At 42.5% G+C, this 10,000-nt stretch overlaps 1 protein-coding gene across 1 annotated transcript in view; it reads left to right on the top strand.

Moving 5' to 3' along the window:
* Window positions 1–10,000, top strand: part of arap2 (ArfGAP with RhoGAP domain, ankyrin repeat and PH domain 2) — a 315,937-nt gene that overhangs the window by 19,721 nt on the left and 286,216 nt on the right. The window contains exons 7-8 of the mRNA XM_063186634.1: window positions 3,485–3,740; window positions 4,602–4,915. Coding sequence (XP_063042704.1) covers window positions 3,485–3,740; window positions 4,602–4,915 — 570 coding nt within the window. The remainder of the gene's footprint in view (window positions 1–3,484; window positions 3,741–4,601; window positions 4,916–10,000) is intronic.

Raw genomic sequence — 10,000 nt, 5'->3', positions numbered from 1 at the left:
GTAAATGTCATATATTTATGGTGTATGTGGGCCAACTGTAATACACATTTGAAATGATCTGGCGGGCCAAATAAAATGGCTCCATGGGCCAAATTTGGCCCCCGGGCCTGAGTTTGACATCCCTGCCCTAGATAAAGCTGTTCATGCTGCATGTCTGCCTTTTTGTCCAGGCTTGCTCCATTCTTTACATTTCCCATTTTCAATAAACAGTAAAAGGGTCCCACTTTCAATATACAGTTAAAGGGAAGACGGCAACATAAAAGAGAAAGGAACAGTGAAGCTCCTACCTACTGCAAAAATAAACCGTGTAAAGCTGCGACATTTGAGAGAGAGAGGTACTTTCAAATGAGCACCTCTTATTCTCCTCATTCAGCAAATAGTCCATTCAGTTACACTATAGCAGTGTTTCTCAAACTTTTTCAGCTCGAGGACCACTTTGTCCCCCCAAAAGTGTTCAGGGACCACCTGTCAACTTAATTGACAATTGACGGGTGCTAATTTGACTGTTCATTTTGATGCAGATCACCTACTTTTTATTCACATTCACAAGCCTGTGTAATTGTGGTCAAAATGAGATTTCAGCTATGTTGAGCTTTGTAATAATGTTACAAATATAGTGTACTGCTAACTTGTCTTGGAAGAGTAGAAATCCCCTAGCGGACCACCTGAGCTCTGTTGTGGACCACTAGTGGTGCCCGGACCACACTTTGAGAATCACTGCACTGCACCCAGGGAAGCAGACAGAGTGGGCAAACAGATCAGTTGTCCTGGGCCGAGGGAGAGAGGGGGCCCTGAATTAGGTCCTCATTACATTTTTAAAAAATAACTTTATTTAATGATGAGACAGTGAAAGAGTGACAGGAAACAAATGGGAGAGGGAGATATGAGGAAGGATCAGCATGGGACCCGGGCCAGAATCGAACCTGGGTCGCAGCCCAGTGTACTGGCAGCCCAGTGTACTAGCACAGTGTTTCTCAATCTTTTTTAAGGCGAGGCACCCTTTCGAATCATGAAAAATTTCAAGGCACCCCAAACCAACAAGCCCTAACATGGCATCGCATCCGATAACACACAAGCTTAGAAAAGTAACACATTTGGAGATGTCACACGACCTACATTCGAAGTTGCAGCTGATTGGGGCAACCTATATTTACTTTATTGTGCGTAAGTGGCAGATGAAAGATTCCACTGACTAGCATTAACTTATCAATTTATACAAATATATATCATATTACATAATGTATTTATCAGCCACGTTTCCGCGGCACCCCTGAGGCGGGCCCGCGGCACCTCAGGGTGCCCCGGCACCCCTGTTGAGAAACACTGTACTGGCAGCCCAGTGCCCTACCGTTACAGACATGGCATCTCCAGACAAGGCATTTCCTTCAAGTTCAAGTTCAAGTAATTTTATTTGTCACATACACGGTATTGTAGTGAAATGATGATGGGGTCATCAGCTCTGCATCTTAAGAATTAAAGAAGTAAAGTAAAAAAGGAAATAAAAGGTGAGAAATAAGTTAAGGAAACAAACAAAGAAAATTATTATTTAAAAAAGTCTCTGTTCAGCAGTCGCACAAAACTTTTCCTCATTCTTTCTGTTCTGGCCTGAATGGTTCTGAGTTGTCTGCAGGACTTAAGTAGGGTAAACATGTAAGTGTTGGGGTGTGAGACATCCTGCATAATTTTCCTAGCCCTTGTATGTATTGGAGGGGAGGGCCCTTTCAGATGACTTTGTCCCGGGCCCAGACAATGCTGTCAGCGCCCCCGATGCTGCCACCCTCAGACTGCTGCCCATTTAACTGGAAGCCGACAGGGCTGGCAAAGGGGTCAGTCGTCCCGGGTCCAGGGAGAGAGGGGCCCAAGAATTAGCTCCTCATTACATTGTATATATTTGAGGAGGGGGGCCCTTTCAGATTACTTTCTCCCGGGCCCAGCCAATGCTGTCAGTGGCCCCGATGCTGTCACTGCCAGACTGCTGCCCATTCAGTGGGCCTCTAATTTGACAGCTGCTCCTGTTGGGCTTGTGAACAGGGCTGGACTGGCCATCTGACATAGCGGGCACTTCCCGGTGGGCCCCGCACCCTCTTGGGCCCCTATTATCAGAAACGTAAAAAAACAAGTGACTAAGCAGTGGGACCCGTACCCTCGTGTTTTTTGTATTAGTTTAAAAAAAAACAAACATTTTTCTAAATAGGAGCCCACAAGGGTGCGGGGCCCACTGGTGAGTCAGTTCTGCACCTCTCATTATGAGGGGCCCTTTTCAGCCAAAAATGCCCAGGCCCTGTTTCTACCGCAGTCCAGCCCTGCCCTGTGAATGCTGTAAATTGCCCAGTAGGATAATATAATAGGAGAGAGAAGGTCTCAAAAACCCAGACCACCAGACCCAGACTAGGAAATTTACTTTGGACCAATAGTACATGCATGCATCAGGTTGGCTTGAGTGAGCGCGGTAGCCGTTTGGTCAGAGAAAAAAAAGAAGCAAAAAAAAAATGGTCCAATGAAATAGAAAGCAAAAGTTGACCAGAAAGTTACAGAGCTCGTTCTGTGTGTCAATCAATGCCAGGTTTGTCTCGGCACATTTTACATTACTATTGCAATTACTTTGTAAATCAATGTCTGGCATGCTTGCATGTATTACGTACATTCTCTATCCACCTCTAGCCACTTTTAAGCAACACCTTAAGACACATCTCTTCCTGGAGGCTTATGGCTGCTAGTTCCATAAGCACTTTCACTTACATGCATTCACACACGCTCACACACTGAGGCGCACACACACTCGCACTTCCCAACACACTGTGAAGCGTCCTTGGGTGTTTTGAAAGGCGCTATATAAAACGAAATTATTATTATTATTTAAATTTGTCGTGCTTCCACAGATTTTCTGGTTCGCTAGTTCCTGTTAGGGCACTCTAAGCCCTTCTGAAGGATCTAGCATTTAGCATCTGCTACCTAAATAGTTGTAGCACTCTCTCTTCACTCTCTCTCTCTCTTTCTGTCTTTCCCTCTTTCCCACTCCCATCCTCCCTTCTTCAGCAAGAAGCAGGCAGGCAAAACTGAAAGAGTGAGAGAGACAGAATCTACATTAGGTTTCAACTCGTCTGGCAACTATATGATTGTATCTCTATCTCCTCTCTCTCAATTCTCTCCCTTCTCTCTTGCTCTCTCTCTGTCTTTCCCTTTTTCTCTTTGTGTCCCCCCGCTCTCTCTCTCTCTATTTCTCTCTCCCACTCCCATCCTCCTTTCCTCATCAAGAAGCAGGCAAAACTGAAAGAGTGAGAGACACAGAATCTACATTCGCTATAGGTTTCAACTTGTCTGGCAACTATATAATTGTATCTCTCTCTCCTTTCTCTCTCCTTTCTCTCAATTCTCTTTCTCCTCTCTTGCTCTCTCTGTCTTTCCCTTTTTCTCTCTCTGTCTCCCCTCTCTCTCTCTCTCTCTCTCTTCCTCTTCCTCTTTCTCTTCCTCCTCCCTTCCTCAGCAAGAAGCAGGCCAAACAGAAAGAGCGTGAGAGACAGGACCCCAAGTCTCCACCCAAGGTGTCCCCACATCCAGTCCTGGCAGCATCGACAAGTACCCATGACGACCAACACCACGACAACAGGAACCATGGCAACGAATCGGAATACGGAGACTACTCTCTGGTCCAGCATCACCTGGAGCCCCCACAGCAGCCTGGAGCTGACCGCAGCGGCCAGCGCTCCCCCCGCGCACCCTCCCCTTGCCCACCGTCCAGTGTAATTTCAACTCTCCGTATAGCTCTTAATATTTACACAGTATTGAGTAGAATTAACTCTGAAAATGTCACACTGACCAAAGAGTAAAATTTAACACTATTTTTGAATGGGACCAAATGTTATCTGTACAGAGTTCATTTCTGCTCTTAATCAAATACAATAAAGACAATACCCCTGTTATAAATTAGCTGTTACCAGAATGGCAATGACCGATTATCATAATGTATTACCAAAGGTCCTATACACTCATAGTAGTATAGTACTATGCCCTACAATTTCAGAACGCAGTATAATTCAAAATGCCAAACTGAGAAAAAGGGCTTTAAAGTTTCCTTTCTGTCCACGCGACTGTGTTGGAGGTAAAGTGGTGATGACACTTCCATATAATACTTTTTTATGGTGAAAATTTATGCACACAAGAAAAAAGCAAAAAAACCAACATTCTCATTACTTTTTAGCTGAAAAATCATTATACTGCGCTCTGTTGTGGTATTACTGTCTACACCAAAACCACGATGTCAATGGAGAAGTGCAGTATAATTCGCATTATACTGCGTTCTTGGCTAGTACGACGTAACCTCCTAAAACCAAAAAGCGCAGTATAATCAGTTTTTTGCGTTTTTTTCCGAAACGGGACCAAGTTGGGCCAAAAAATTTTAACACAAGAAAAAGAAGGTATTTTAAAGCCAATTTCCGGTCTAAACCCATTTTCGACCATTTTCAAGATACTGCGTTCTGATATTGTAGGGCAGTACTATGATAGTTACGTTTTGTCAGTGACTATTACAATGTCCCAGTGGCGGGACAGTGCCTGGTAAGGGGCTCTGAGTTATATTAACACTGGTATTCTTTACTGTGCAGCCGCCTGCCGAGGTGATCTCTTCTGTGGCGGTGGGAGTCGGGGCAACAGCGCCTGGGACTGTGCCTGTGACTGAGACTGTGACTGGGACTGTAACTGTGCCGGTGACCACAGCCACCACTACCATTGTTGATGACGATGGCAACGAGGTGTACGAGGTGTACACGGAGCCGAGTGACGTCCTGTGCGGGCCGCCACCCAGGACCAAGGCTGCTGCGGTGGAGGATGACCCGGACATCTCCCCTTACGCCTGCTTCTACGGAGCCCCCAGGGCCGCCCTCAAGTCCGGCTGGCTCGACAAGCTTTCGCCACAAGGGTAAGATTAGTTAGGAGGTTGCCAATGTCTTATAATTTCCCCCTGGGATCAATAAACGATACTCTACTCTATATGTATGTTTAGTTTAACTGCACATTGGAAACTGGTCAAACGTCTGTGCTAAACCTGTTACATACATGTTTTGACAATAAAGTACACTTGACTTGACTTGACTTGAACTTAGGGCGACAGTTGATGCCCAGACTCTCTTCTATGCAATGCATAATGTAATGTTGTTAAATTAACTTTTAATGTCAAGGTAGAAGCTCCAATGCACAGCCAGTGTCCAGGTGCTGGTGAAGCAAGTAAGTAATGCAGAGAACAGAAGAAGAACCGGACGAAGCTGAAGTAAAACAACAGTAAAATAAAGTCCACCAGTGTTCGGGTATAACTTTTAATCTAGTTATAGATTATAGATATTGGAAATATCCATGTTAGCTTGGTTGTAAACAATTAAACAAGCCACCACCACCATCAGCAGCAAGAAATAGGTCATCTGTCTTTTCATCAGTGGTCTGGGAGGTCTCAGGCAGTCTAGCATGAGAAACCTGCTGACACTTTTGCATGCAGCACGGAGCCAGAGATTCTTTAAAGGGACACTGTGAGATTTTTAGTTGTTTATTTCCGGAATTCATGCTGCCCATTCACTAATGTAACCTTTTCCATGAATACTTACCACCACCATCAAATTCCAAGTATTCATTATGACTAGAAAAATTTTACTTTTCATACATGAAAAGGGGGGGGGGGGATCTTCTCCATGGTCCGCCATTTTAAATTTCCAAAAATAGCAATTTTTAGCTGCAAAAATGACTCTACTTGGATCATACTAGAAAATATTTGTTTATTACTCAATAAACTTTCATGTAAATATCAATTTTGGCAATAGGCAGCCCAGTTTCAATGAGCATAGCATAGTTGCAGTACCTTTTTTGACCATTTCCTGCACAGTGTCCCTTTAAAGGGACAGTTTGGTCATTGTAATGGGGGCAGATCCTGGTCATTGTAATGGGGGCAGCTCTTTGTTTACATTTCAAAAACACATTTTTATTTATTCCCAAAAACGTCCAAAAGGTTATAAAACATCAGCAGACAACTAGCAAACAGCAGTACCTTTTGGGAAAATATTTGGAGTTGGCCTATGTTTCATTTTTAAAAAATGTAAACAAACGCTGCCCCCATTAGAATTGCTCATATCTCGGAAAGGGCTGAGCCGAAAAATGTGGCATCACCAGGTACTGACAAGTCAAGGGTAGCGTGAGCAATACAACTGCATGTTGAAATTGACCAAACTGTCCCTTTAAGTATATAGAGATATGCCAATGTAATAGGTTGCTATGGGCACCTAACATGACCAGGTTCCGGTCTGCCTAAAGGGGCGTGTCATAATACTCCTAGCATTGAATAGAACAGTCCTTAGGTCTGGAAACAATGGGCCAATGGAACCTCTCTCTCTCTACTCTCTCTGACGGAGCCTCCGCTGAGACTTGCACATATCAGTCAGTGAGCCTGGGGGCTTTCAAATAATATAGAGGTCATGACTCGCAAGATCACGGATACGGTGAACATTATGATGAGTCAAGGGTTGAAGCAGCTTGGGAAGATGAAATCAGCATGTTGCATGCATTGCATATTTATTTATCGATTTAACTCGCGCTGTTCTTTTTAAATATCAACATACTCAACATGGTGGTGGTGGTTATGTAAACGAAATCTATGTTCTGTGTGAAGTTGGCTTTAGACTTTTTGAGGAATTTCATTATGCAATATGGCATGCCTACATACTGCTGCCCAATGCAGCGTGGACTAGTAGTACACAGATACACGCCATTGCCTAATTTGTTAAACCAGACACATATCATGTAATAATACATTCAACGTACATGAACGTATGACTGAATGAATTAATATTGGACTTTCTCTCTAGCTACCCTCAAACTTTAGGTCAGAAGTACCTCGTTGGTCACAGACAGGGTTGGACTGAATCCAAAAAAATGTTTTTCCACTCTTTTATTACAATACATTACATTTAGTTGACACTTTTTTTTCATTCAAAGCTATTTACACTTATTTTTCAAGTACAGGGTATTGGTTACAGTCCCTGGAACAGTGTGGAGTTAGGTGCCTTGCTCAAGGCACTGGAGTGTGGTTGGGAGTGGTAAGAGTGGGATTTGAACCTGCAACCCTCTGATCTAAAGCCCATGTCCTTAACCACTAGGCCGCAGCTGCTAATGGTGTCAAAAATGATCGATTTGGCAATCAGAATCGATGCGGGGCATGGACGATCCAGAATGGATCCGGCAAGTTCCAGAATCGATCCGGCAATTTTTTAAAGTTTCAATTACTTCCATGGATATTTCTTGAGCAAATGAATGTTAAATTAAATGAAAGCACTTCAAAACATTGCAAGACTGATACAGACTGATACAGAAAACAGCCAATAAATTGGATCTGATTGGATCTAATGGGATCGAATCGAATCGGATCGAAGCTGCCCTGCTATTATTATGGCCTCAGTTCAATGGGCCGCCGCATCTTTGATGGGAAGGACCCGTTTCTCGAAAGCATCGTTGCTAACCAGTTAGCAATTAGCTGCAGTTAGCTCTAGGAAAATTAAAACAAGACAAAAAACAAAAGCATCTGCCCCTTAAAGGCAGTGATGTACCCGAACGCGTTCAATGAACGAAAGTTCATGAACGAGTTCATATTTTGAGCGAACGTGAACTGTACACTATTGAACGTACACTATTTAAAATATGATGAATGAACTATGAACGCGTTCATTCTGGAGCCCATGAACGACACGTTCATTAGTTCATCATTCCGTTCATTCCGTAGTTACCAGATTTCATTAATATTCCTGCAGAATCCGCGACTAAACAGTGTGTCAGAGAGTCTAATATTATGTCTTATCCATTCTCTCTGACAGCGTCAGACACCATTCTCTCCGACTGTCTTTTGTCTCGAGCAAAGAGGCGGGACCAAGCAAACAGTAGACATAGCTCTACTTAAAATCAGAGCGGCCAGCAACCAGCCAGCAGTGTGCGAGTTTTCTGACTTCCCGGTGACTTTTTAGATAAACGCCTCAAGCGACCGTCTTCTGGCCGTTTGGAATAAGTGTGGGGTGCTCTCGCTTATATTTAAGTTAAAATGAGCCGCGCGCAGCACCAACAACAAGAGAAAGCTGCCTGCTGGCATGTTGCAGGATGGCAAATTTTGCGCATGAGACGGAGAACAACAGTGCAGGAAAACGTTACAGAGTCCACGCACCCGTTTTAAATCCAGTCCATACAGTAACCGAAAAGAAGTGAAATCGCTCAGCACACACAGTGTCTAAACAACAAACACTGTAAAGGACTACTAGGCCTACTGATAAACCACTCTTAATGCAAAACTAAAATACAGTAGACTAATAGGCTATCTAACAATCTCATTGTTAAAGCTAATTAAAGGGCTTTAGGCCTACACTTTTTTCAACATGGGGGGTGAGCTGTGAACTGAACTATTAACTAGTAAAAAATTAACTTTCCCAACACTGCAGAAAATACAGTTAAGGACTATACTCTCTATTACTACTACTAATAATAAACCACTGCTCTAATGGACAACTAAAATACCTATATCCAGCAATGGCATTGTTAGCACTAATTACCCCATTAAATAATGGCTACCTGTGAAGCATTTATATGGGCTTTTTCAATTAATTTAGATTTTTTTTTTGGGGGGGGGGGAATGAACTGAAATGAACTAGTTCATTTATTTTGTGAACTATGAATGAACTAGTTCATTTTGAAAAAAATATGAACTATGAACGAACTAGTTCATTCTGAGAGCTGTGAACTTGAACTTGAACTAGTTCACGTACAAAATGAACTTTCCCAACACTGCTTAAAGGGATATGCTACAATGCTACACGGAGCCATTGACTTTCACTAGCTTAGCAACATGCTCCCTTTAAGGACTGTCGGCACACCTGGAAAATGCCCTGTGTGCCTGATAACCAGTCCAGCCTCGGTCTCAGAGCATCTGCTGCAGTCGTATGTGTTGCATGTATCTTACAGGTGTCTGTGGCTCACACTGCTCTGTTCTGAGTGCAATTTGTTGCTGCCTGAAGGCCTGGTGTGCAGTAGTGTAGTCTATACGGAGTATACCCACTTCTAAATTTCAGGGATTTCAGTATACCCACTTAAAATGGATTTATCCATTATTTCGAATGGCACAAATATATAGAGTATACTCACTTAAAAAAAATGCTCCAATATACAGTATACCCACCATAAAAAAGTAGACTACACCACTGCTGGTGTGATACCGTAAGATCTGAGATGTGTCGAAGTGCGAGAGGTTTGTTTTGCAGCCAAGAAAAGAACCTGCAGCTGAACTTAATAAGATTTTGTTATCCAAAAATGGCGTCTAGTTATTGTAGTAGGGTGCAACATATGTAAAAGGTTGCAATAATGTGACCATGGCATGACCTTAAAGGACCAGTCCATCATTTTTGCAAATATGCTCATGCTACGCTTCTCCTCGAGTTAAATACTTGAGTTTTACCTTTTTTCCTATTATTTATTTCTTACAACTTTATTTCTTTATTTCTTTATTTCTTACCAACTGATTTTGGTGATATTACTTCTTAGCATGCCTCATTTGGACCGAGTATGACCACTTGGTACCATTGCATTTTTCGGTACCGTCCGGTTCAACGATACATGCTAAGAAGTGATATCACCAGCCTGAGAGAACAGGAGCAAGACCAAACTCTGGACTGTTCCTTTAACCCTTTAATCTTGTTTTTCTTCTCACCTTTGCATATACATGAAGAGTTCAGATGCAAAACCCCCTAACTCCATTTCTGAAGACCTGCATGTCTATATTTTTAGACAACACTGTTGTTGGTTTGGTTTACATTTATGTACTTGATAATACACATAAATAGTTATTTTACATGAATAAAATAAAAATATATGCAATTTTGATAGCCTTGTATTAAATAAAAATGAATTAAGATGATTTTCTGAAATGGCACTTAGGGGGTTTTGCATCTGAACTCTTCATATGTTTCTTTTTTTTACCTCGTTCAGTTTC

Source organism: Engraulis encrasicolus, chromosome 21 (assembly GCF_034702125.1).
Source record: "Engraulis encrasicolus isolate BLACKSEA-1 chromosome 21, IST_EnEncr_1.0, whole genome shotgun sequence".
NCBI lineage: Eukaryota > Metazoa > Chordata > Actinopteri > Clupeiformes > Engraulidae > Engraulis > Engraulis encrasicolus.
Note: the sequence above shows the minus strand (reverse complement) of the source record. Positions and strands in the feature narration are given on the sequence as shown.